General features: G+C 37.1%; 3 protein-coding genes across 3 annotated transcripts in view; 1 reads left to right on the plus strand and 2 right to left on the minus strand.

The window, feature by feature from the left end:
• The window catches only part of LOC135685412 (polyphosphoinositide phosphatase), a 114,131-nt gene extending 103,470 nt beyond the window's left edge, over positions 1–10,661 (minus strand). Inside the window, exons 1-2 of the mRNA XM_089112644.1 lie at positions 10,539–10,661; positions 1,145–1,221 (exon numbers count right to left, since the gene is read on the minus strand). Coding sequence (XP_088968770.1) covers positions 1,145–1,153 — 9 coding nt within the window. The 5' untranslated portion in view covers positions 1,154–1,221; positions 10,539–10,661. The remainder of the gene's footprint in view (positions 1–1,144; positions 1,222–10,538) is intronic.
• Positions 152–8,409, plus strand: LOC135685422 (chymotrypsin-C). Its single transcript, XM_065201359.2, has 5 exons — positions 152–219; positions 2,734–2,808; positions 4,274–4,479; positions 6,085–6,279; positions 7,646–8,409. Exons 2-5 carry the CDS (start codon positions 2,744–2,746, stop codon positions 7,990–7,992), a joined length of 813 nt encoding a protein of 270 aa, XP_065057431.1. The 5' UTR covers positions 152–219; positions 2,734–2,743; the 3' UTR covers positions 7,993–8,409.
• A 1,590-nt stretch (positions 10,662–12,251) lies between the features above and the next one.
• On the minus strand, positions 12,252–20,821 carry LOC135685419 (chymotrypsin B). Its single transcript, XM_065201356.2, has 5 exons — positions 20,675–20,821; positions 15,062–15,138; positions 13,892–14,118; positions 13,403–13,600; positions 12,252–12,759 (listed from the first exon to the last, which is right to left on the minus strand). The coding sequence occupies exons 1-5, from the start codon at positions 20,702–20,704 to the stop codon at positions 12,371–12,373; spliced, it is 921 nt and encodes a 306-aa protein (XP_065057428.2). The 5' UTR covers positions 20,705–20,821; the 3' UTR covers positions 12,252–12,370.
• Positions 20,822–27,438: the final 6,617 nt, after the last annotated feature.

Here is a 27,438-nt window from a genome sequence, read left to right on the forward strand (position 1 = left end):
TTCCTAAACCAGTGAGTGATTAAAAATGTTCAAAAAGGCAAACAGACAAAAAAATTTGCTTTTTGCCGCATTAAAATAGACATTGATTTCAAATGGTGAAAATGCACTACAAACCCCCTGTTATTCATGCTGCAGCTGGGCATAGATATATTCAAAGGAAGGCAGAAGAAACCATAGACCCATAGAGGGAGTCAAAAACACGTCGATTTCGCAGCAATTGTGAGTAGACTGTTTACGTTCATTCATTCTTCAAAGAGGCATGGCTCAAATTCCAATTCTTTATTATCTGATAGCTTAAATTCTTTGCCAGTTGTTTAGGGTTAAAGTTGTTTTAAACCTTCTTGAAACTTTCTCATAAAGTCGTTTGTTGATCTTTATAACTTGGTAAAGTATAGTAACAATATAAAGGTAAATAAGACGATGCATAGAAAAGCCATGAAAATGTGCAAAGACACAACTTGCTACCCTAGAATTATGTATTTGACACAGCAGAAGAATTTCGGAAGTTGTGCAACGCTTTGTATCAAAGAGTAAGTTCTCAGATAAACTGTCCATATACATAGGCAGCGGTGGTATTGCTGCTATGGAAAGATATGTTGAAATATTGCCTTTTGCGCATAAAAGGTACGGATCGATCGGGATCGATGGCTTTACTACTTCTAGCTATTTGTTACAGGAGCACCAAAACACTTAAGACGTTTATATTTTCATTAGCCACTCTCCTCTGTTTCAAATTTCATACACTTAAAAAGCACTACCTAATCATGAACAGGTTCCAGAGTGCAAAGCATGAACCTCCCGACGCGGTTTTCAAAAGCAAGCAGGCGCAACTATTCAACTAAGTCATGTTGCATAACATGAATTTTTTCTAAGGCATGCAAAATTGAAGAGGTGCCGCATTTTTCAGTTCCATGTAACCTCAAGGAAACCGGGGCTAGCACAAGCAGTATATTCGACTAAATAACCGAAACATTTTCAAGTTAATAATCTCCAACAATGAAAGGCTTGGATACTATCCATTCGGACAACCCTTGTTTGAATTAATTGATCATTGATCACGGATACACGGATAGTTTCACTTTTCTAAGCTATAGATTTATAAGCATTCTGATATAAGAAATAGTTGATAATATTTCGTTAATACCTTGCACATGATTCAAGCAGGACCGAATCTCGGTTAGAAACCAAATAGCCTTGATTAGTAGTACATTGAACTGTCACCTGCAACAGACAATTTTATATATCACAACAATTGATAGGAAAGATAGAGAGCGGGAAAGACGACTCGATCTATACTTTGCGACATGAACGAAATTTTTTCACAGCAATTATTAACTTTTGCAATGCACAGAAAGGATCGTAGGGGAATATTTAACAGACCGTATATGGGAGGTTACAGAGACTGGAAGCAACTTACGTACGGACCGTAAAACGGACTAGGATGTGACGGTTTTGCCATTGAGACCAATTAGAAACCAACCTCTGGAAAAGCTACAGGACTGGCAAATTCGAAGAGGTTCCAACAAAATTTATCAGAGAATGGGACCAACTAATAGAACGATGTTGTCCGCAGATTTGGAATTTGTTAGATGTTGATAAGTCGTGGAAAATGATTGCGCGAATTTTATTGGGGTCAGGGAAAGAATCATAAATGTTTTCTGAGGTTTTTTCATCAAAAAATTGTTTGAATTTTGCTGTCGGGGTGCATCCTTACTAATGAATCCCCTGATTTCTCCACTGGCACTGAGTAAATTTTCATGGCACAGTTGTAATAAAGAAACAAAATATACTTGCTAGTTGATTGTATTTTGAAAACTGGTGCAGTAAAAAATTTCACTTCAAAATGTTTGCTCTCTGATATAAATTCAATTTCGGCAATGTATCAATTTGGCACGAACACGTGCTTGTTTATGAGATACGTCGAAGTTTAATGTATAACTCTAAAAAATCGATTTTACTTTAGCTATTCAAATGAATGGCTTTTTTAGATTGTTTATCTGACAGAGGAATCTTCGATACCTTTCCCTAGAGATTCGTTCCCTAGAAATAGAAAGAGAGAGGGAAAGGAAGTGAGATGGTAAATGGAAGAAGGGGATAGCGGAAAAGAGAAAGGGGGAAAGAGGTAAGGATAGAACAGGGGAGAGGGGGAAGGTGAGAGAGAGAGGAGGGAGAAGAAAGAGGCAATAGGAAGAAGAGCGAAAGGGGAGAGGGAGGGAAAATGGGAGATGGGGAAAAGGGGAGAGAGCAGAAATGTGGGAAGAGAAACGAGAGAAGGAGGAGAAAGGAGAGAGAGACTGGAGAAAGGAGAACGTAAAAAAAGGGGAGAGAAACGAGGAAACAGGAAGAAAGGGGAAAGGGAAGAGGGAGCGGGGATGGAAGATGGGGAAATGGAAAATGGGGAAAGGGCGAGAGAGAAAGGAGAGAGGGAGGAGAAAAGAGTGAGGTAGGGGAAATGAGAGAGGGAGGGGAAAAGGTTTTTGGGAGGTGAAGGGAAGGGAAAATGGGGGATGGGGAAAGATGAGAAGGCGCAAAGGTGAGAAGAGAAAGGAGAGAGGGAGGGGAAATGAGAGATTGTGAGGAAGGGAGAGAAGGAAGAAAAGGGATAGAGAGAGGGGGTAACTAGTTACCCAAACATTATGTAGATATCATCCCGCTAATGAAATCCCAAATTTTCAATTTTCTAGAGTTTGTTTCAATTTCCAACTTGTTTCTAGCTTTGCTTTTCTATTTCAGTTGCACAAATATGCTGTGGTTCTTTGTAATTGGGATAGCATGTACTTCAGGATCGAGTATCAGATCAAGTGAGAGGTATTAATCTTAAATTTGATTTCAAGTCTACCACAATGAATGATGTACTACAACCACTAGCAATTGTCAGCTTTATTGTCACAGCACATTCTACTTTGACGAAGAACAGTTATGACGTGAAATAATTCGGCTTTTTGGTATCATTCTGAAACGCTCCAATTCAACTTCAGGCCTCGTTTTGAAAAACGTTTCAAACTTCTTGGTGCTTAATTTCTAACTTTAGATTTGAACTGAAAACTAGAATTATGTTTCACGTATACGTTCATGAGGTGCCAGTGACATTGAACTTATGACAAAGTAAAGTAAACAGTCTATTTAAGGGATATGAACATGTCTAGAGAATGAGGGTGAAAAGTTTTACCGGGAACGATTTTGTTGCCAAACGTCTTATAGGTTTTCAAACTTCTCATCCTCGTAAAATAATGTATTTAATTTCATCCTCGTAAGAAAATAAACGCAAAATTATAAGTATCCGGAAAAAGGAATGGTTGTTAATAATCGTTTTTGTTCAAAATTAGGCCGAAGTTTGGTGCTTTGGAAACAAGTCACGCCTTATACTTGTGATAGAAGACGATTTCCTTTTCATTTAAATTCAAAAGATTTAATGCAGTAGCAATAACTTTGTATAAGTGTGTGAATGCAGACGCACCTTCTGATAACAGTGAAACGATCTGACGAGAAGAGCTTAGAAACGCTTCCTTACCCACAAGTGCAGCACAAAAAGAGCCAACTTTTAGGCCTATTCGGCTTTAGGAAAATTCTCGTCTGCCTTCATCAGGGCCTATTACAAGAATGGGCTTAATGCTGCTGAATGCATAGCATTCACCTTAACCTGGCCCAGCTTATCCGACCTTGTTAGCTCCCTCCACTTTGCTCTCTCTTTTTATTCATGGATTGTCCATGCAGATAATTTGATTAGATACAAAACTCTTCACTTCGCACACCTCAATAAATCCCTAGTTAGGAAACTGGGTTAACAACATTCATGTTGCATTTTCAAATTTTTACTTTGAGGATTTAACTTCATTGATAGCGAAAATGGTTTCTACGACAAAGCGTTAAACTGAATATTTGAAGTGAATTCTCTCTTGGCGCATATTTTGCCTATGAAACATATGAAAATGAACACTCAAAGTTAGAGGGTTTTTTGCCAAAAGGATTCCGAAAAAAGTTCGCTAAAAAGCTTAAGCCAAAGAAACTTTCTGTGAGTAAATACATGTTAAAAAAGGAACTCCTTGATGAAAATTGTCATGAGAATTAAGATTCCCAAACTCTCTTAGAATCCAGGTATGATTTCTGTTATCAAAATTCAGTGTTCACAGAATAGCAGTCTCTTGCTCTTTGCGTTGTCGACTGATTGTGTTTTTGGCCCACTGCACTTTGGACTCATTGGGTCTTTGGCTAAATGTGTCATTTGGGTTATGTTGATTTTCTGAATCAAAAAGCATGCGTATTCTCTTTACAGATATCGACGATTTGTCAACAGTCGAGATGCCAAAAAGGAGGAATGGAAGTTTCACGCAAAATTCAAGTACAACCACGCGGCCAACGTTGCTTGGAAGACCTGTTCTGGAGCACTGATCGAATCTCGATGGCTCCTTACTGCTGCGCATTGCGTCAGAAACAGAGAATCCATCAACATAAACGCAAGCGATTTCTCTGTCATATTGCGTAAGTTGCATACAACAATAACAACAGCACTATTGTCTTTAGAACCATGGATACACTGGTATGCCGGTGCCTTCCTATTGAGATTCTTCCCCCATCTTCCCCCTACATGTATTCCCCCATCTTTTCCCTACCTGTAACGGGAAGGCGGCAAAATACGCACCGCAAGACTTATAGTATACTGAGGCCGTAATCCGCAGCAAGCCCAATGCTAGACAGTAGGCCGCATGTAAAAGTCGGACCGAGGCCATGAAGCCGAAAACCAATAATGGGCCTAACCCCTCATATAATGCATGAGGCTGTAATAAGATGTAAAAATTAACTGATAAGCATTCTTTTTTATACTAGTATTTTTGTTTTATTATAAAACTAAAATCAAAGAAGACAAAAATCGAGAGTAAAGAGGTTCAAAGATGAAATCATTGACTCGACCTTCATATTCAAAACATTTCTCTCTAATGAGCTCCCTATTCTAAGCGTTCCACACCCTGTTGTAAATAGACTATTTACAACAAGATCATTCGCTTATGTCATAGTAATACGATTACGAAGGTCATAAGAAAGCTTAATTCGAAATGTGGGAGTATTGATAAAGGCCGAAAAGGCTTGGTTTACCACAACTAAATTAATATACATTTATATACCTATTTCTATTTCTACCGCTAAAACTGTTAGGTAATTCATTTAAGCGTTATGGAGATGGAGCATGTGCAGGATCAAGCTAAGTAGGTCACACCATTCTCATATGGGAAAAACACTCTTCTGTATTGCACCAGCTGCACAATTCTAGAGCGTAATCCCGTATACATTCGAAGAGTTAAGCAAGGCAAAAGATTAAAGATAGAAAAGAACTGGAGAGACTCGAGCAATATCCAGAAAGTTCTCCCTGTCAGCTCATTATGCCCATTCAGCAGGCATGATATTAATATGCATACAACAAATGATCAGTAACAAATGTAAAATCCTCTACCATCCGCTTATAAGAGGCCTTCAAGCATTTTGCGTTTGAAATAATGGTTACTTAAGAAAAGAACATCCATAAAGTTCGGCATCTTTCTTACTTCATTTCTACCTTGTTATTTGAAACTTTCAGCACCTTTCTAAGTTGGAAATTAATTAAGGAAGTTCAAACTACGGTCAAAATTATTTTCTCTATCTTACCTGACGTTCAGTTTAAGTTATGTGCAGAAAAATATTGAGAAAATTAAATTTACATTTAAAAATTTAATTACTTTCTTTAAAGGCTGGTAAGGGTTATTTATTGAGTTCTAAAATACGTTTTATTACCTAGGTTTGCAAACATAAAAAGGTAGTGATAAACCAAACAATTATTCTTAATGTCGCATTTTGTTGTATTTTTATATATGGCATCTGAAAATAGCTTATAGGACACCGAGAACCTATGCCTATTGAGCAGTGCCCTGGTCTTGCCTCGTTTTGGGTCACACCTCGTGTTGCTTATTCCTGGAATAACAAAGAGCAGGCGACACTCCTCACTCGACTCCTCCAAACCTTACTGCTACATTAAATAAGGAAATTCTGTCATCTTAAAATTTTTCAGAACTTTGTCAAAAAACTTGGACTTATTTTTTGTCTTTTTTCTTTTAGATGAAGGCGTGGACAGAGTGGTCGAGCATGCGGTAGCTCACTTCTACACACCACCATACCCAAATGTTGAGCATACAAGAATGATGTTTGACAATGACATTGCCCTCGTTCAGCTGGAAAAAGAGGCACCGGAGTTCATGGAAAAAATTCAGTACAGAAGCACTCCAAGAAGACTGTTCAACTGTACAGCGGCAGGTGGGTGCTTATAGTCTCTTTATTTTAAGCGAATATTCATAAGCATTAAGTTATTAAGAGTTTGATTTATGGGTTTTCTTTATTGCATAAACGTTGAACATATATAAGGTACAAGGATAGTGGCAGTATATATATCATCAACAAAACAGAGATTTTATATACTTGATTTGATAGTAGCGCAAAGATAAATATTCGGTTGATTATTTCCTGGTGTTTTAACGGGCTTTTGGGTTGTTTGATGTCATACAATTCAGCAAGACGATCTCTCCGTGCAGATATACTTATTTTTTGAAAAAGAGGCCATTTATAAGAAACCGATCTCTAAGATGACAAAATGTCACGCACCCCTAAAATTCATCATTAAAAAACTGCTAAAAAAATATTTCTTTTAAAGAGGAAGTGTTAAAGATTCTATTTGATGAGTAAGCACCTATTTTTACTCTTAATGGACTAAGGTAAATAGAACGAAGAGCTTCTTGTTACTTATTACGTTGTCTGTTTTATTTCATCTCAGGCAGCCTTTCCACTAGCCCGGGTTAAAACAAAAACGGGTTAAACGTTATCCGTTTCTGCGTCGCGTTTCCTCTAACCTACTTGAAAAAAGTTTGAAAACGGATCTCAGAGAAGGACAGTTTTCACCCGGGCATCTTTTGACCCACCTGCGAGTTAATGGAAACGCCGAAACCTGGATAACTTCTGACCCACTTGCAACAACAGCAACGTTTAAGAATTGAGATGTCGCCAAAAATCAAAAACCAAAATCCTCGATGTCGATGTTGCTTCCATTGGCCTACAACGATTAAGATTGAAGGATCATTGATGCAAATACTGATTTCTCTCACAACTTTTCACCCTGAATACATTTTAACCCGGCTTAGTGGGAACGATAAAAAACGGGTCGAAGAAAATTGCCATTTCCACTGACTCACTTCAAAAACGGATAACTTTTAACCCGGTTTTGTTTTAACCCAGGCTAGTGGAAAGGCTACATCATATTACGATTATGCACTTAATAAAATTGCTCTGTAGCATTTGGTATTTAAAAACTTGCCAATCTCGTGATAAATTTCTAATGAAAAAAATGAGTGTACAAATACTTTGTTAGGTTGATGATTAAGCCTGTGTGCAGTAACATAGAAGAAGCCCCAGAATCTGAATTGTTTTTATGGAACGCCTTTTTGTACACATTTTGCCAAACATTGCTGGCATATTTTAATAAAAAAATGACCTGACAACACTGATCAATTGAATCTTATGATGGCGTTAGAAAGATGGCAAAGTACCATGACTGATCGAAGGCTAAATCACTTGAAGCCCTTATTTTCAACTTTGATTTCTAAAGTGTTTTTATTTTTATTTCATGAAGGTTGGGGAGCAACAAAGCAAATGACTCGCGATGATTACAAAACTGGAAACTATCATCTAGCAAAAAAACTAAAGGAGATTGATGGTTCAGTGGTTGACTTCAAAACATTTTGCAAAGGTTTTGAGCCAAGTAAAAAGATATGCTTTGCAAAAACAGACAAGGACATGATTTTCACAAACGGAGGCTGTATCGGTGATTCTGGATCCCCCATTGTCTGTGAATCAGAGAAAGGCAAATTTCTCTTAGGAATCAGTATTGGTGGGGACATTGAATGCAAGCCAAATGCAGTGATAGCCACTGACGTCAGAGCCTGGGTCAGATGGTTAGCAAGCAGATTATACAAATAAGAATATATGGCTAACTACTCAAATATATGTCAATGTGTTAAAAAACATGCAGTGAAATATTATGTTCTGTTTAATGATAAAATAAAGCAAACGCTTTTGTGAATCCTTTCGAGATAATTCTAACAAACATGACTATTGCTTGTTGAAATCCTGTTCAAAAGGAACTAACTAAGGAAAGTAGAATAAGCAACCTTCCTATGCACCACTCAAACAGAAATTTGTGTGTGACAACTTAGATTAGAAGACAAGGACTGGGCCAGTGGGAAACTGGAGCAGTGCCTCTTTAAACTGCCTTGCACTATGCTACCTGTTAGGCCATCTCCTGGCCTTATTGTATTCAAGGGTGAGGCAGGTCTATAAAAAACATCGAGAATTAAAATCAGTCCATCACAATCTGGTCATAGCTCACTATTACTGCAAAAGCATAATATTCCCAATGCATAATATTTATTATTTCATTTAATTGAGAAAGTTTTTTGATTCAAAAAGATCTTGCAAACTGCCTTTTATTTTAATCATTTAGAATATTACTTAGCAACAAACACTCTTTTACTCATAAGCTAGAAAACTGAGGTTCAGGTTGGCTATTCTTTACATTTTTAGAACTTTGAGGCTTTATTGTTTTAAACTTTTTCTTAAATGTTAGGGTATAAATTAGAAAAATTTAGACAGGAAACAATATTTTACTGCAAAAAAGCATTTGGTGTGTATAATACCATAGCATTGTTCTATATAATAACATTTAGCAAAGGTATACCCTGCTACTTTACAATTCAGGTCGTGTGTCATAATACAGGTATAGATAACTATTTGCTAATGTCTGGCAATGACACAAAAAGAAAATATAGACATAAATGCAACTAAGAGAAGCATTATGTTGCAGAAACATATTGCAACAAATCTTTCAGGGAAATGGCCTAGGCAAAAGTGGAATATTTGAAAGCATTGGCAATTGGTTTCAAAGCTTGCTTCAAAAGACCCCTTTCTCAATACCTGAACCTCTGCTCAATCAACAAAAATATTGAATAATTATGAATTTCAAACTGCTGGTAGTTTTGCTTGCTTAATTGACATATTGCTTTGCGAGATGGAGGCAGACCAAGCAAACATTAAGTCTACAAATATTTTGGACATTGATCCCCCTGTTTATCATGATATTTTCAGGAAGTAACTAGGCAAATTGGTGTCAGCATAGGAAAAAAATAAAACCTACACACAGAGTATTTCCTGCATATTAGGTTGCACAAGATAAAAAATTATATCTTTGAAAAAGCAAACATTTCACAACATACTACTTAAAGCTTATCTTCAGCAATTCAGATGACTGGTGATGGATCAAAAATAGAAAATGAAGGAAGGTTACGATTAATATGAGCACTTTTCAGAGAAATTCCTTTGTCTTTAGGTAAGCATGATTAGCAATTATCAATTCTTCAAAATATATGCATTGATCATTAATTTATTGACTGAATGGGGCTTAATGATCATATTATTTCCTTAACCTTTCTAAGGACCATTAATTTGACAATCCAACAAAATCCCTCAACATTGTCAAACTTATGCAAAACAAACAATTTAGAGTAATGAACATTTATATTGCTAAAAGCAGGCAAGGATCTTGCCAAAACGGCACCGTAGAGCAGGGGGGATGGGGCACTTTTTATCACTTTTTGGTACTTGCCAAAACTTCCAATTATTAAGTAATAAACTACCATTAATCCTTATTTTAGTCAGTTTTGGTCCCCCCCCCCCCCCCCCACTTTTTTAAACCCCCATTTTTCTCAACGCTCTGCGGTGCCTGCTGAATCCTGACCTGTGCTGAGGTTGTCAGAAAGAGGAGCCGTGCCTTAATGTGGGTAACACCCATTTTTTGATATTAAAAACGGGGATTGAAAAAGGAAATCAAGGAAACGGACCCACAAAGGGATAAAAACCTGAACTAGAGCCATTGGTAATGCAGTTGACTACCACTACTACACTACCAAGCCTGACTGACTTAGCTTGACAACTTTCACTTCATTGGTTGCAAAAAACAACTGCATTGGTCCATTGTTAACAATTGTATTGGTTAACTCAGATTCCTGTTGGTTGCTTGTATGGCTATAGAAGCAAATATGGCTTCAAATCTCACTTATGCTCACATTCTCATTGCTTTAGAAGATATACACACTATAGATTAATTCCTAGAATTGCCGTCCAACAGGGATACGCAGCAGCTTTTTCATAAATTTATGGCTTAGGATGCTTGAATATACATTCGTTATATATTCTCAATAGATGTATCGTGGGGTGTAGTGCTAGGGGGGGGCTCAAGGGGCTGTTTTCGCAACAGTTTCAGTACAAGAACGTCCCTCGTTATTTTGACAGCACTACACCACTGTGCAAAAGAAAACATAGGCCGAATGTTTTAATTTGACATTGTAAATCATCATAGAATATTAGGCCGGGATCTAGTGCATATTGTTTATATGAAACATTGCCCCATTTCACATTCAGCACAGCTATCTTACCTGAAGATATTCAATTAAATAAACTATCAAACTCACTTGGAATGACGAAGTTTGCTAGAGACTTAATGTAAACTAGCATCTTTGTTTTGACTTGCAAATATTTCAATTCAAGCGGCGTCTGAACTGCTCCTTTCGTCACTATGCTGTCAACCTTTCCCGCCATTATCCAAAGCGAGGCTGAGGGGCTCCGAACTTTGAAGCAAAGCAAGGCTTTTGAATAAATCTTTGTTACTCACCATTTCAATGTTGGTATTAATTTTGCAGTTTGGAATCTATAAACAAAGATTATGAAAATCCGAAATTATGACCCTACCTGATCAGTCATAATAGCATTTAAATCCGATGTATGATTGTATGATTGCATTTTCTCAAAAACAATGTATGAGACTAAAACCAAATTTTAACTGAATATTCTATCAATAAGTCAATCTGAAAACAATTAGAAGAGAAGAAAAAAATTGTTTATCCTCTCTTGGTATTTATCTACAATTTGAAATCTATGAACTTTTTGAAAATTATGAAAATTATCGATAGTCGATATCGTGACCCCAGCTGAGCAATCATTAAATCATTCAAATCTTCCAAAAGTTAGTCTTAGATCTGTGCATCTTATTATAATTGATAAATTTAGCTTTCACCTTTTATGAATTTTTCATAAATTTTTGTAAAATGGGAATCATACAAAGGAAAATCAACTTTTTTTGTCTATGAGAGGAAGTGGTGTAAAACCAAGGAAAATTTAGCGCTGCAATCCATTTCAGTGGGGATTGTGCTTAAAAAATGATTCTAAATTCCAGCACGCTACCTCGTTATTACAATTGGGCTAACATCATAAATATTTTCAGAAAATTTTCATTGCACTTAAACTTAGAGGAGTGGTCTCTTTGGATGCAAAGGATTGGGAAAATGCCATTTCGAGAAGGCGCTTGGTGAAAAATAAGTCTATCAAAGCAGTGATAATTGAATGGAAAAAGCTCGGCAACAGCTGAATGAAATGTCTTCCTTCCTTCCAATACTGAAATGTACATGATTCTTTGATCAAATGAGGTCAGTACTTACTCTGGACAGCAGGACGTTATTGATGGACAGGGCATCATACCCTAGTAGAAAAGCAAAACAACTTTTGCTTGTACCAAATCCACTGTTAGTAGCAGCTGATTACTTTTTCATTTTTTCTAGACCCCTAATTCCACGTGTTTTTGCAAAGTCGTTTTATTGCAAAAAGCATTGAGCTCATTTATTTGCACAATGACCTGTTTCTAAAGCTCTTTTTGTGTCTCAGTGCTCTTTATTTCTTTTTTACTAGACTTTATTTCTTTTACTAGAAATTATAATCATTGCACATATGTCTCTTTAGACTTGTAATATATTCATTCCAACTCTTTAGAATCTCATGTATTCTAACTGCACGTTTTGTGTAGAACTGCACATGGAAAAACCTAATAAAAGTATTTCCACCCACGAAGTAAACTTTGTAACTAACAGCAAAGCGAGAGAAAGGCTTGTTAATGGTGCTCTTAAACTTTTCCTCAAATCATATCACGATGCAAAAAGATCATAAAACGTTTCTGAGAGTGCTTAGGTTCCTTTAAAAAAATGAAAAAATTGTGTTGGAGGGTTGACAGCCAAGTGCCCCTTGTCATAGACTTAATCTCTGAATCAGAGTTACGTCTTTTGTCTCTAAAAGAACTAAATCCTCTAAGCCCTAAAAAGACTAAAAAGATGTTGTCTTTCAGAAATAGCAAGATAAATAAAATATATTTTCATTAAGCGAGATTCATTTTAAAACATTGTTGAAATATGCCTCGTGTTCAAATACTCCTACTTTTAAATTAAATTTCTTCGGAGACTAGAGAAAGACATGAATTTTAACCCTTAATTGACGAAATCAACCACATGTGATGCTTTGCAATATCAGCAAATCCCATATAGCTCCCTCCTGGAATACAGCGTTTGTCTCCACCAATCATCAAACCAAACAACGCAACACCGTTGCTCCCTTCACAAACCAAGGGAGATCCAGAATCACCAATACAGCCTCCTTGAGCTATTTCAGTGTTATTTGTTTTTTCACCTCCGCAGAATACCTTGTGATAATGGCTTGGGGAATATGCATGCTTAGTACCAGAAGATAACAGGCAATGCCTCCATGTCACGTTCAATGGCACTTCTATTTCTTGCAACGTGCTTGAAATGGAATAGTTCTTTTGTAAAATGTCCTCTGTTCCTCGAGGCAGTACCTCCTGGCTTCCCCATCCTAAAGAGTGAGAATCATTAAAAGTTTTCGTAGATTTTTAGCAACATAAATATTAATTAAGATTGCTGGGAAATTTCTGAATTACTAAATAGAACTGAAGGAAGAATAGAATAATTCATTAGTACTTTCTGCGAACAATTGAAAGGGATTGTTCATTGGAAATAAAGGACTTTCACAATTTTCTATCTTTCAAAGAAAAGCTGGTGCCTCAAGGGTTACAATTCCCTCCTGACGCACAGTTTCATAGAAGACTATTTTTTAATGCTGCATTGATTATGGTAAAAGAATCTTTTAGAATCCTAGGTGGCATTTTTAGGTTGAATGTGTTCCAAACTCTAAATTTGAAATAGATAAGATCTTTTGGTTGCTTCAATACTTTCTTTTTGCCTGTTTTCCAAAAATAACCTTGAAAAAGTTATCTTACCACAGAAACTTTGCCGTTACAATGGGCTTTCGAATCGACACTGCCATGTAACGCTCTGTTTGTCATTATGTACTGAAGCCTTGTTTGCTTCTCACGTGCAGCATTTTTCCCACATTGCACCTGAGCTGTCTGGCTAGATTTTTAAAAATTTACCTAGCATCATTTTGGATGTGAAAATTCGAAAAAATACATGCCAGTCGAAATTTATATCATGCAAACCTGCGGACTTGCAATTCCTGTGAAAGTCTGAACCGGAGTTTAACTTGATTGGTGTCGTATGAAAAGAGGCATTTCCTTCTAATTTGATCAAGGCAATTTCGCTGTCCAGTGGTATTGATATGGCATCACCTATTCGTGGATGGACTAAAATCTTCTCTGTGCTGAAGGTAGAAGATTTGTAGGGATCCGTTTTGTCGCCTTTAAATAAATTAAAATAGAGAAATGAACAAGGTGGAATAGCATTTTTCGTTGCCAAATTCAAAAATTTGATAATATTTCATAGTTAATGGTACAATGGCCAATACAACAGTTTTCCAACATTTATAAGTTATCGGTAGAATGAAAGTGAACAGAGAGGAGAGCAAAAATGGGGTCATTAAAGTAATGTTTTCAATACTTTTACAATATTGAAGCCCACCAGCTTCATAAATCATAATCTAATACGAGTTTTCTTGGATCCTACTCTATAAACAATTCAAAATAACTCACGCAATTCAACTTTCAAATCGTTAGGACGAATAACACCGCCTTTTTTGTCTCGAACACAATGTGCTACAGTTACCATCCACCTCTTGCTTATTGCAGTGGCAGAACAAATTTTCCAATAAACATTCGCACTTTGCGTGTACTTTAGAGAGGCAATGAAAGGCCAGTTTCGAAGATCTGCTTTTTCTCCATTAATCATCCGCTTGTCTCTAGACTTTTTCAAAACTCCGCTTAAATAGAACACAATCAGTAGGTGAATTCAAAAATGAACAAAACAACTTTCCAAATTTTTAAAATAAATTTAGTATTTCAACCAGGGACACTGACGTAGGATATAATTTATTTAGACCTGCCGGCTTGAGAATATCTACCTGGATTTTGGTGGGCTGCCAAAAGCTTTAATTTGCAGATTGTCTTTGCCAATTTATAGATCTTCTTTGTCAATACTTTAATCTTGGAGGAAGGGACATCAATCAACGAGTGTGTCTATGCGGGAGTAGCAGGGGAGAAAGTCATTGTGTAAGACGCTAAAGAGAAGCGTCAAAACCCATGTACAGGTAAACCTGTAGCTATAATCTTCATTTGTACCCCGGTGACCAAAGTGACCTTCATTCAACTCCACTCACCACTTCATCTATCTCGAATCAGCATTATCACCCTTATATCACATCTGTTGCTTAGTATGAATATTGAAAACAGCATTCAATATGCACGATAACCAATGAAGTTGTGCGTGTTGTACGTCGAAAATGAGCAAATTTTGATAGAACAAAATAACGACTTTGTACAAGAAATGAATATTTGGTACAACGTTTCGAGCATAAATCTTCATCAGGTGAAAAAAGAATAGAAGGAGAAACGGTTAAGAAGAGAAATGAACAGTAGAATCGAAAGATAAACTATATGGGACGTAGTAGGAATACGACGTAGAACGTAAACGAGATGGAAATATGTGAGGGGGTGGAAAGCGTATAGATAAGGCAAGGTGCAAATTAATAAAAGCTGGATTAGGAAAGAAACGAAAATTGTTTATTAAGACCATTAGGAACAACATGATAGCAAATAAATCTTTTAAGAAAAGTGACATTGTGAAAACCGATAGTGAGTTTGAAAATCTCCTTGATACTTGGCAATCGAAATGTTGTTAATCCCAATAAAGATGAGATGCGTTACCTTTTCCATACGCTCCTGGAAACTGCTCCCAATGATAGGCTCAGGATGAACAGTAATGTTGCAAAATCTCTTTTATCCTGTGGAGGATAAAGTTATCAAGAGTTAATAAAAGCTAATAATAACAATTTATCCTGAGCTTATCTTTCTTATCAATCCCACGAAATTTTGTTTCTGTCAATACATTCTAGATCCAGAAATTTCATTTTTGCAAACCATGCTCTATAGGAAGTTATTTTTTAATACTGTTTTGTCTTCTATCATTCAATTATTAACAGAATCTTTTCAAATTTGTCAGCTTGCATCCATGAAGTCATCATTTATTAAAGTGCAAATTGTTTTGGATGTTCTACTCGTCTAAGATGATTAATGTTTCATCGTGTGTCAACCTTGTGAATGAATCGTTAATGTTAGAATATCATGCCTATATTTTAATGATATTCTTTAACAATGATGAGGTAATTTATAGATACAATATCAAAGATGATCCAGTCCATCAGTGACCTACCTATTCTCGTGTATTAGTGATATTAGTCTCGAAAAGCAAGAAAGGTCTCACGATAGAAGAAATTTCTTTAAATCAAGAAAATTACTCGCCTTTCTAAGCAAGCTAGAGTCACAAATCTGTGACAATCGGTAGAAAGAAGGAAGTTCAAGGGGTGTGCAAGCGGTGAGAAGGAAAAGTTGAGAAAAAGTTGATAAAATGTACAGGCTAATGGACTAATAAAACAAAAGGTAGCGTGTATGTGTATGATGCAGATGTATATTTACAGCGTTATGTAAGGGATTCTTTTATTTTTATTCGTATCATATTTTCATTTAATTCATAATTTTTAGATTTTTCTATGACCTTTCGAAAGAATATGTTAAAGAAAATATGTCAAAATTTTCTTCATATTAAATGTATTTCACATATTTTTACTTGTGGTGGTTCAAGCATTGCTATAGCGATAACAAAATAATTTGTTTTCACATAAGATATTGCTTCGAAAATTGTCTGAATCAAACATTTTCAGAAACTCTTAAGCCAAATCAAACACTCAATCATTTAGGCAGAAGGGCTGGGTTTTGGGTTATTGCTCCTACATAGAATCGAAACATGGTTTAAAAAATGTTTCGAAAAATTGATCAGAATGTATTTAGCATGTGGTAGAGCACACGATATTTACTTGCGTAGTATTACGGGGATGCAGACAAAAGCGAACGTTTCTTTGAAGTAGAAAGTGCAGATGTCCCAAGAACTTTCCGAGGACAACGCCCATTGACCCGTCCCACCCGGCCCCCAGATAAAACTCGATCCTGCCACTGTGCTGCAGCTGGTGCCGCCACTGATGGTAAGATTGGTCAATCATTTTTTTTCAAAATTAGAACCTATCCAACTTCGCTCAATCCCCCTGCACCGGACTTCGCGTCACACATTAGGTCACAATACAGCAACGCACCATAGTTAATATTGCAATTTTACGATTCTCTGAAGCAATAAAAAGCAGGACCAGCTAACTGAGGGGGGGGGGCTAATTGCCCACATTTTCTTCTATGGTAGGCAAAAGTCTTTGCCAACATGGAACGCATGCGACTCTTGCAGTCTCAAATCGCATCGCTAAGAATTGATTGCCCAAATATTACTGTAGAACAGTTTAAAGTTATGCTTGTTCTTCTAATTTATCTTTGTCCACATTTTTAAAAGGCGTGATTTCGAAAGAAATAAGGCAGCGGCGATACGTCCAAAAATTCTTCTTTATAGCAACGATCAGTGGTGTAAGGTAGTACAGGGCACCGTGGTTCGATAACTTAAGGCCCCCGACCAAAATTGCACTTATATCCATGTTTTTGAGACATTTATATCCAAGTTCAAACGCTTTCATAAGCTTTTGAAGCTCTTGAACTGCATTTTTTGCAACCCAGCTCCCCCTAGTTAATGAGAAAAATCATCATTACTACATCTTGATTATTGTGTTTGACATGCACCTCACTTTTGGATAGGACTTTTCTGCAGTCCAAAAATAGGGGCCTCGTTTCGGTTTTATCCTTAGGGCCCACAAGATGGCTTCATTAGTCTACTGGCAAAGATTCGATTATTGACCATGAAACATTGAGTTCGACCAACTAAAGGCAAGACCAAATCTAACCAGTAAAACCACCAACACAAATACATATGGAACAAAAATAACTATTTACAGATGCTGATACAATCATAGTGCAATGATGCCTTCATCACGTGGTATTGTCCGAATGGAAATCTTCATTAAAACTTACTGTGTGAACCGGCTGTAGACTTCGGAACTTTGGCTTAACTCTAAAAATTGCAAACTTGTCATCGACATAATAAGAATAAACCGCTTGTTTATTAATGTCGCCGAAGAGCTTATTTTCACGAGCACCGATGAAATTGGTTAATAAAGCTGGTGTTTGTCTACAATGACTAAAGGGCCACCCTCCCTAGCAGACGTATATCTCTTTTACTCTGACTTGAATTTTAACTATCTTCAATGTTTGAGCACTGACTAGCAAAAAAAGTTTTTTTTACAAAGAATTGCGTTTTCTTGTTTTCAATTGTGCGTCTTTATTTAGGTATAAATCTGTTATCTATATGTTTTAAGCTTCGTCGCTCCGTTTAGCCTGAAACGATCGCGATGTGAACTACTGTAAGTCCTCGAAAAAAACCCCGCCTTCGAATAAACCTCTATCTCGTATAAGCCCACACCTTAAAAATAGTTTTTGTGAAATAGCCCCCCACCCTCGATTAAGCCCTCATTGGCGGGACTCTGCCTCATTTTTAAGCACACTGATCAGTCACAAATAGAGAAATAAAATTTGCCCTGGCTTTATTTTGGGCTGCTGCTTAATAAGGCTCTCCCTCGAATAAGCTTCCGCCCCAAAATCTTTTTGTGGAATAAGCCCTCGGGGGCTTATTCGAGGATTTACGGTGATTGCTGGAGGGAAGAGGGAGAACCGACTGTACGTATGAAATTAGTGTATACCACAATATTGGGTGTCGAGTACGTCACTTTATGCCATGGTTTCTTTCATTCTGAATTATACAAGAGAATGTATCATCATCGATTAGGAATACTTCGGGCGTTTATCGTATATTATTCCTAACTTGAAACAACGCTACGTCAAAGAGTGATCTTACGTATAATCTGACATGCTAAGTCTTATGACTTCGTTTACGTCACAACAGCAACATCCTGTTACATTACGACTGACATTCTCCAGCATCCGTGTATCGAACTAAAAGTAAATGGTAGAGATTCCTTGCCGGTCACGTATCTTAAGTATGTCGTGACTGTAAACAGGGGGATGCTTGTGTAGGTCACTGCTGATTCTGAAATCTCAAAAACCCTCTTTTTGATGTTCGCAACCACTTTTTTGCGAATCATTTAGTTTCAGAGCTGTAATAAAAGGTGAAGGAAGCCTTGGCTCCTCCTCCCCCACCCCCCCCCCACACTTTCAAATTCGTGGCGTAGGCCCTGGCAACGTCTTCATCCTTCCATCCTCGTCATTTTAAGGCAAAAAACCAATTTATCTGCATCGAGCCCCACCCTAGTCTCGAATGAAATACACGATTTTAGTCTTAAAATATTCAACTCTAATTTTTCAAAACCCCAATAAACCAACATTTGGAGTTGGGGGTAATTTCAATTTTTGTTTGCATTTCAATGTCATCTAGGCCTTCTGACCGTTTCTTTGTCGACAAATTAAATCTTTTATAATTTATAGATTTCCTATTGGCAAAATTCAAAAAGAAAAATTTGTAATCCTTGTAAAAGAGCTACCGAAATCATAGACTAATGATGATAAATTCATAAGAGTCAAAAAAGCATTTAAATCTTTCTAAGAATTTGACTCACATGCTAAATTTATAAATTTCCAACAAAAATTTTGATGACAACAGTTTCAAACTGAAGTAGAATCAATGCTAACTAGGATCGTTAGAAAAATATGTTGTACTTCTTCTTTTTCTCCTCCAAATACTTGAAAGCTAAATTCCCCGTTTGCTATCACAACAAGTTTTAAAAACTGATGCAATATTAAAATCAAAGTAAGCATAGAATAGAAGAAATTTGTGTTAATATAAGGAGCATTAATGACATGGCTATTTTAACAAATCACCAGGCTACGCCACCGGGGGGCCGGGGTGGCCATGGCCCCCAACTTTTTTGTGAAGCTACAATCAAAGGTGAAAGTAGCCTTGGCCCCCACTTTCAAATTCGTGGCGTCGGCCCTGAAACGTGCTTGTAATTTTGAACCACAGAAAATCAGCTTCTATGAAAACTCACTTCTTACATTCAAAAAAATAAATGATTCAAAAGTATCATTAGTTAATCCTACGCAGTGGTGGCGCCAGAGGGGGGGCAGGGGGGGCTACAGCCCCCCCGTCGGAGGAGGCTAGCCCCTCCGTCGGAAGATAAATTATGCTTGAATTTTTTTTGTCGGAGCGAATTTTTTAAGTTTTGGCGGAAATAGAAATTTCTAAAAGGACTGTTATCAGAATTCAGGAAGCTCATCCCAAAACAACTCATCGACACATCAATTTCATGGTAAATAATAATCTGTTATAAGAAGTTTGAATTGGTTGTTTAGATGTTCAGTACCAGGTGTTTTCCGCATGCTGTTAAATTTGATCTTATGTTATGGATAGTGCAGTTCGTCCAAATCTTGCTTGCTATAACCAACCTACAACATCGGAATATTTTTGTGCGATAGCGATATGGCAACAAATGTTACCCGTTTCAGTGTTAGATGTAGTATATGTAATGACGTATTTAACAATGATTACGCTGCCCGCCACACGAAGTCCAAGCACAAAGATTTGGCTGCAATGGGAAGGACTGCTCCTACGACGGCAATAGTTGAAACGGACTCGCAGCAGAGAAAAATAAAAACATTTTTTCAATCAAAAGGCGGTACTTTTCCAAAGAAACGAAAGGTTAATGATTTTGAAACTGAAAGAACAACAGAAGACCCCGAAGAACAAGAAGTTGAAATTTCGAAAATTCAAGACGAAGAGCAAATCGAACGTGGTATGTTATACGTTTTAATATTTAAGTCCTTTTAATACGAGGAAAAACACTTAGCAAAGGGCTTCAGCCATAAAAACAATCAAACTCATTTACGTAGTAGCTAAGCCATTTTACCCCATCCCAACCATACATATTTGTAGTGTTTTGCTTCTACGTACACGTTTTTTTATTTATAAGAAACTTGACTCAAGCCCAGAGTACTAATAGTTTCCAAATTTCTTATTTTTTACTATTTTTAAGGGAAACCATCTATTACTATTTACGAGGAGGGGCAAGGGAGGGGGCAAACGTGCCCTTAGTAATATGTCAAAAAACGTAGTAAAAAACACGATTACACCATTTTGATAGCATTTTTAGCCAATCTAATGGGTGTAGCCACCAAAATTTTCCCGGGGGAGTACCCCCGGACCCCCCGAATTTTCGGCTCGCAACGCTCGCCTTCGGTCTCCAGTACCCTTACAATTCCTTGTCGCCCCCTAGCCCTATCGTTCTCTAAAAAAATTAGCCCCTCCGTCGGAAGTGCTAGCCCCTTTGTCGGAGGAAACCTAGCGCCACCACTGATCCTACGTACGAGCAAATTTAGACTCACCATTGTATTTAACACTCCACCACAGTGCATCTTCTTGAATAACGAAGTGCTTTGCTGTTGTTCGTATCCTCGTCGTGATCTTTTATTTGTATCAACCAATACTTGTAAACGGGGGTTGCACCAGTCGCTTTTTCCCTCTACCTACACCTACCATTTTAAAAGTAAACATTATCAGCGAGCCATAAAAGTATTCGAAACAGAACATTCATGCTCACGTTACTAGTCTTATGCGATTATAAGTGCTTTGTACCATGTAAGAAATTCTAAATTAAGGCTAATCCTCGAAACGTGATTGTAAATAATCACAAATTGATCTTTAAAATAGCTAGACTGAAGAGTTCCCTTTGGGACACTGTCTAACAAACCTATGTTACGCAAAAACGTCCCAAATTGGTATCAAGGGGCTCAGGAAAGATTCATAATTTACTTACCTCGAAATCAGGAATAGAAGATTGGGTGAAACAAAAAACTAATTAGCGGGTATGTTGCCATGTTATATATGTTAAGAACAACGTAGTCTCCACAAAGGCATTAGGAGGACAGAACAAATCAGGGATATACTTTGTAAGAATGTGTTAATATGTTTCCAAATAGTGTTACTTCCGTGAAACTAACGTGGCAAGGTGAGAGTTTGTCCTGTCATTTGTCAAACTTGATTCGATCTCAATTAAACAACAGTTTTATCAAAAGTTTAGTCAACAATTAATCAGAGATTTTCTTGCAGCAACATGCATCTACTTTGCATTTTGTAGCAAAAAGAAGGCATGTTATGGAAAAAATAAGAGCCATCAATGTAAATTTTCGTAAGAATCAAAAAACAAATTTATAAACCCTTGCTAAAGTTTCGTAACTTTTCCTAAAGTTATTTATTCAGAATGACATGTTTTCTATAGTGGAATCAAACAAGGAGAATATTTTCTATAATAGATAACGGAATAAATATTTCTAAAATTGCTGTATATTGAAACAAACCTCCAGTTTCTATTTTTAGGCTGGCAGCTCTACTGAAAGTCAATAGAAAATATTAAAAAGCCAACTGAACTCATCCTGATGAGCCATTTCTCGACATAAAATACTGAATGCGTCGAGATACTGAACAACTATAGCTCTGAGCATCAGTCGAATATTTTTTTTCCAGATTGTGAATCTCAGTTAAATTTGGTCAAGTTAGGAGCGCTCAACAAAAGTACTGGTCTCCTCTTATTCTCAGGGTCACATAGTCAGCTCTTATGTCCCATGTTGGGTGCCATTCTCTATTAGTTTAAAAACAACGGGATTAAATAAAGAAAACTGCTTTGCTAGATTTGGTTATAAAAAAGCTAAACCAAAAAATCCGTTTTCAAAGCGTTTTTTTTGCCACCACTCAATTACGAAGCTTCTTGTCGAACCACTGCTAAACAACAAGAACTTGTGCCCTTCAAGGGTAAGAGTCATTTTTCTACAGCATATTTACAGCACGCAAAGGAATATACCATATGATTTTAGACCTTGGAGCCTTTAGCAGGCCTTTGAATACAACAGAGACATCATAGGTAATCTTGAGAGGCAGCTGTTACCCCGGTATCAGTTCAAGTTGCCTGTGTATCCAGTCTTTGGCCAAAGTTTGTGAATCTGCAGCTTCTTAAACACCAAGGTAAACTGCCTTGCAAATACAGTGAGAAAAAATAATAGCGGATTAAAAAGTCATAGATAAGTTACTCATAGATGCAGCTTGCAAAACATACATTCTATGCACCTCTGTATTAAACCAAGCATTTGTATTATCAAAAAAAGGAATACAACACATATTAGCTTTGCAAAATGAATAACATTTATTATGAAGTTAAATTTGGGTTCTTGTAGTTAGTAGCGACTATTGATTTGCCTTCTAGGTATGCCTCCTGGGTTCATATCGGCAACTGTAAAACTACCGACAATGGAGTTTAGTTTTTCCAGAGGTGGATGTTAACAATAGAATTTGATCTCAACAATCGGCAAGTAAAGGAGCCTTTCCAATCGAGAATCTCGACTTCTAGAAATACCATTTCTTTTTCAAAAAAAATGACTTCTTAAAAAGGGTGAATATTCTGCTTTCACTTTATCAAAATGTTGCCATGGGAGGCTGAGCCCCCTTCCAAGCGCCTAAATAGTTGGCATCTTTGATAACAACCAAAAAATCAAGCTTAGAACTAACAGATGTAGATGTAGGATTGTCTAAAAAACACGTGAAAGTAAGATTTAAAATTATTGACTAGAAACTTTGAAAATGATGATCACAAATGGCATACCAATTTTGAAATTTACAGTTGCGATGTTCCATTCAAACTGCACATGTGATCATAAATCTCCATGTCGGCCGAAGAAAAATATGTGATTCAAGTCTTTCTTTTTCTTTTATTAGTGAACCTGTTGAATCTGTGGCACTGATGTGCCAAAAGATGTTGGAAAAACCAGCTAGATGAAACGGAATCGAAAATTGCTAAACAGTCCTAATCTAGCATCGCTCGTCGTAGTTACGAAGTAAGCCTGACTCCACTTTTTGTGCATTCTCGCGCCCGATCGTAGCTTTACCTCTCCGTCGCTGCATCAATTTCGGTATGGCCAGGAGGATACATCGATTTTGTACAATAATAAAACATCTTAAATAGTGCGTGATACAAATGCACCAAGTAGCGATAAGTTGGGTTGGATAAAGTGGAATCCTAAAATGAGGGATGCCGTCCTAAAATGTTAGGAAGTGTGGCTCTGCTTTAGGCGGTTAGGAACTTCTATAAGCTACATCAAAGACCTCACCCATGTTCACACCCTATACCTATATACTTTCATTCATGTTAACGATGCTCTGTTGTGTATATGAAATCATTCCAACTATTCAACAACACTAAAAGGCTAATATAAATTGCCGATTCATGGGAAATCAAAAGCAACATAAAGGTTTAGCGCCAAGTAATAAATTCACCAACCAAAGCATAAACTGGTTTGTTTTAAGAGGGCTAAGCCCTCTAAAACTTTCTCTGAATTTAACAAGGGGGCTGCTCCTCCCTGAGCCCCCTCTAAGACACCACTGCGTAAATCAATTGGGGTGCTGCTGCTGTCCTTTTTTGGCTAGGGGGATACATCGATTGTGCAAAATAAAAAACATCTGAAATAGCACGTGATACAAATACACCAAGAAGCGGTAAGTTGGTAAAAATGAAGCGATGTCCAAAAACTATAAGGTACTATTGGTATGATATTGATGTCAGTGGCGGAAATTGCGGGGTGTGGAAGGGGGGCGAGCGCCTCCAGCTATTGCTAGATTGTGGTCAAAACACATTTAGCGGATTTGTTGGTAAATTTAATCATTTTCGGCAAATTTGCTTTGTTGTGTTGTTTTCCTTCCCCCCCCCCCCCCCCCAACACCTGAAAAATAATGGAGGTACACCGGGGTTGCAAAAGTAAAGAAACTGTGAGCCAAAATGGCGGCTCTCAGAGGCTAAATGGCCAAGATCGATACAAAAACAGAATTATGAAGCTGAGGTTCTATCGATCCCTTTAGGAATCGTTTTCATACTTTTTGAACCTTAGGGTACACATGGATCCAAAAAAATATGATAAGGTTTTTAAAATACTAGTGTTAAACGATGTTGCAATATTTATGAGTGATATGTTCTTCGCACTAGGCTTTCTGAGTAGAAAAATTCCCTCTGATAGCTCATTGCTAATAAAATAGACTTATTACAAAGTCGTCTAGAGGAGGAAAATATGTAGAATGTAGAAAGGTACTTTCAAATGAAAAATTGATTCAAACTACCATTACAAACACCACTGTGGAGCCTTCCAACGCCCCTAAGATGAAAACACACCCATTCGGTAGAGGGGCAACACTCTTTTTGATATCATACGAGATTTCGACAACAAAAATTATTTCCAGGAATTTTCAGATGATATGATATAATATGAATAAATATTTATACACGAAAAAATAAAACCCTTCAGCATTTAAAAATACTTTATACAATCTTATAAAACAAATAAATAAAAAAAATTTCAAAGGCAATGTAGTAACGAAGAAATGCTGTTCTTCCAGGACGCCGTGTTTTGAAGTTGGCGTTTTTGATCAGCCATGTGTGCTTTTAATTGTTTTTTAAGGCAACCGAGAGTTGAGGCCTCTCGTTTATCAACAGGCGTATCATTCCATATTTTGCATGTTCTGTATTTAGTCTTGGGGTCTGAAGATCATGGCAGTTTTTTGTTATATGGCTTGATTGCATTGATCTTAGCTCAGAATTATCCCAAAGGCTTTCAGGCCTTAGCTTATTCGTAATCTTATAGGTCATAACTGACCGATCAAAAGAAATAAGGTTATTGACGTTCAGCCAATCACAGGACCAGTTGTCTCTTAATCTGGCACTTTCGATTATCGATTGGGCTCTATTTTGTTATCGTTGGAGAGTTTCGAGTTTTTTTGTTGGGAGACTGCCCCAGATAACATCTGTGTAGCGTAGGTGACTTTCAACGATAACGTAATATACATTGCATAGCTCCGTCTGAGGGATAATGTTTTTCAGTTTCTTCAGTGAAGCAAGTCCCCCACAAATTGTGTTCTTAACAATTTTGAATTGCTCGTCCCATTTCAGACTTTCATCAACCATTACTCCTAATGATTTGGTTTTGAAACTCGTTTGATTTCAGAGTCATTTAACTATGACCCTTTCGGCATATTTACATCTTTTGTTTTCTGAGCGTGGCCTTTAATCATGTACTCCGCTTTTGAGAGGCTAGGACTTAGCCTCTTTACTCTCATCCATTCGGAAATGTTCAGTAACTCCTTTTGCGCATCCGTTTCTAGTTTCTCGATGTCATTCGATGCTATTGTCACATTAGTATCATCAGCATAGATATTTGCCTTATAAAATCTTAGGCGTCGTTCAAAATCATTTAGATATATTATGAATAGAAGAGGGCCTAAGCAAGAGCTTTGGGGTATGCAACATTTAACTTCTCTCGCCTTAGATCGTTTAGGGAACAGTATTGCTGTCTATTATCAAGGTAAGATTTGAGCCAGTTTCCAGGGATTCCTTTGATGACGTATGCTCTCAGTTTTCTAATCATGATTGTGTTTAAGGTCTAGAAAAGTCTTCAGATTCAGCTTTTTGCAGTTGATATTTTCATACCAAGAATCGGTGCTCCAATCAAGGATGTCACAGTGGAGTATCGTTTTTTAAATGCAGATTGGTTTCTTGTGATCACTTTATTTGCCGCAAGGAACTCAAAGATTTGTTCATGAACTATTCTCTCCAAGATACTCGAGGAAACCGAAATGACTGATATAGGCCTGTAATTATTAACATCTTTCTAAGCACCTGATTTAATAACAAGAGTAACTCTGGCAATTTTCCAAATATGTGGGAAGACTTCACCCATAAGCGATGAATTAAAAATTATTGTCAGAGGTTTTGATACCAGATCCCCTACATCTTTAATGATAGTTGTGAAGACCTTATCTGGGCCAGCTGCTTTTCCATTCTTCAACTTTCTAATAGCATTCGCCATATAACTTTCATCCACAGACTTGAATACCATTTCTTTTGACATTGAATTGATGTAGCGGAGGCAATCATCACCCAGCTTAGAAATAATCTTCTCCGCCATTCTCGGGCCAACCGAAACCAAGTGATGGTTCATTGCCTCTACTACATCACGCTTTCGTGTTAGATATTCACCATCTATGTCTAAATTTGAAAGTGAAACTGTATTTACATTCTTGTCTAGGACTTAATTTATTGTCCGCCACATTTTCTTAGGGTCTCCCATATTTTCTTCGATTAACTCACGGTAAAAATCCCTGATAGAAATGCGCATCGAATTCGCTGCGAAAATTGTCTTTAATTTCCACGAGACTGCGAATTCGCTGCAAAATTATATAATAATTTCCGCAAAAACTCAATTTTAAGGCGCCCATTTTCAGAACTGCGCGCATGGCGAATGTTTCAAGATTGTTTTCTTGCAAATAAAGCAAAATTACCATGCTTCGACTGGTTATTAGGTGCTTTGAAATATTTCGCCGAGAAAAAGTGGAACTCTTTTCTACTTTCTTGCGAATTCGCTGCGAAATCAAAAATCAAAACTGCGCATGCCTTGATGCCTTCATCGGCGATTTCGCAGCAAAATTCGCCTCGTGGAAATCAGCCTTTAGGATAGCTTCCCAGTCTACCTGCTGAGTGTCGTTTCGGAAAAGTGCTTTGTCGTATTTTTTCATATTGCGAGATTCGATTACGTTGGGTTTCTTACTCTTAAATCTTCGCCAAGCATTGATTTTCCGAATTCCATACACCAGATAGTGGTCCACCATGCCAGTTTTGATTACATTTGCTTCTATGATGTATTTGGAATTGGAGGAAGAAAAATGGTCAATGAGTCTTTTGCTTGTTCGTTGCTCTCCAGATTCTTTCGTTGTCATAGCAACCCGCGAATAATTTTTTAAGCTTGGTTTCCACTATGAGTTAACGTGAGTGTGATCTGACATGGTTTAAAAATTATCTCATAGTGGCAACACTCATTAAACATTATTTCATGAAAATTAACTCGTGTAAACTCACGTTATCTCATGAGTTTGGAAACAAAATTTTTTGATTTCAAGCTCATGAGTTAACTTGAGATAACATCTTATCAAAAGAAGCCGACGCGTAGGGGGGAGGGGAGGGATGTGCTATAATTTTCACTGAGGTTCTTGCGCAACGCTCTTGCACTGAGTATTACTTTAGATGTTGAAAACAGTTTTCTTTACTCAAAAATAATTAATT

The sequence above is a fragment of the Rhopilema esculentum genome, chromosome 15 (assembly GCF_057945365.1).
Source record: "Rhopilema esculentum isolate cy_ngs chromosome 15, ASM5794536v1, whole genome shotgun sequence".
In the NCBI taxonomy this organism is placed as follows: domain Eukaryota; kingdom Metazoa; phylum Cnidaria; class Scyphozoa; order Rhizostomeae; family Rhizostomatidae; genus Rhopilema; species Rhopilema esculentum.

Excerpts from the sequence above, each read along its gene's own strand:
- LOC135685422 (XM_065201359.2), top strand. The coding sequence starts at position 2,744 with ATGCTGTGGTTCTTTGTAATTGGGATAGCATGTACTTCAGGATCGAGT. Across the intron at positions 2,809-4,273 it reads AGTATCAGATCAAGTGAGAG|ATATCGACGATTTGTCAACA; the intron begins GTATTAATCTTA and ends TTCTCTTTACAG. Across the intron at positions 4,480-6,084 it reads CGATTTCTCTGTCATATTGC|ATGAAGGCGTGGACAGAGTG; the intron begins GTAAGTTGCATA and ends TTTTTCTTTTAG.
- LOC135685419 (XM_065201356.2), bottom strand. The coding sequence starts at position 20,704 with ATGCACTGTGGTGGAGTGTTAAATACAATG. Across the intron at positions 15,139-20,674 it reads GTGGAGTGTTAAATACAATG|GATAAAAGAGATTTTGCAAC; the intron begins GTGAGTCTAAAT and ends TATCCTCCACAG. Across the intron at positions 13,601-13,891 it reads CGATTTGAAAGTTGAATTGC|GCGACAAAACGGATCCCTAC; the intron begins GTGAGTTATTTT and ends ATTTATTTAAAG.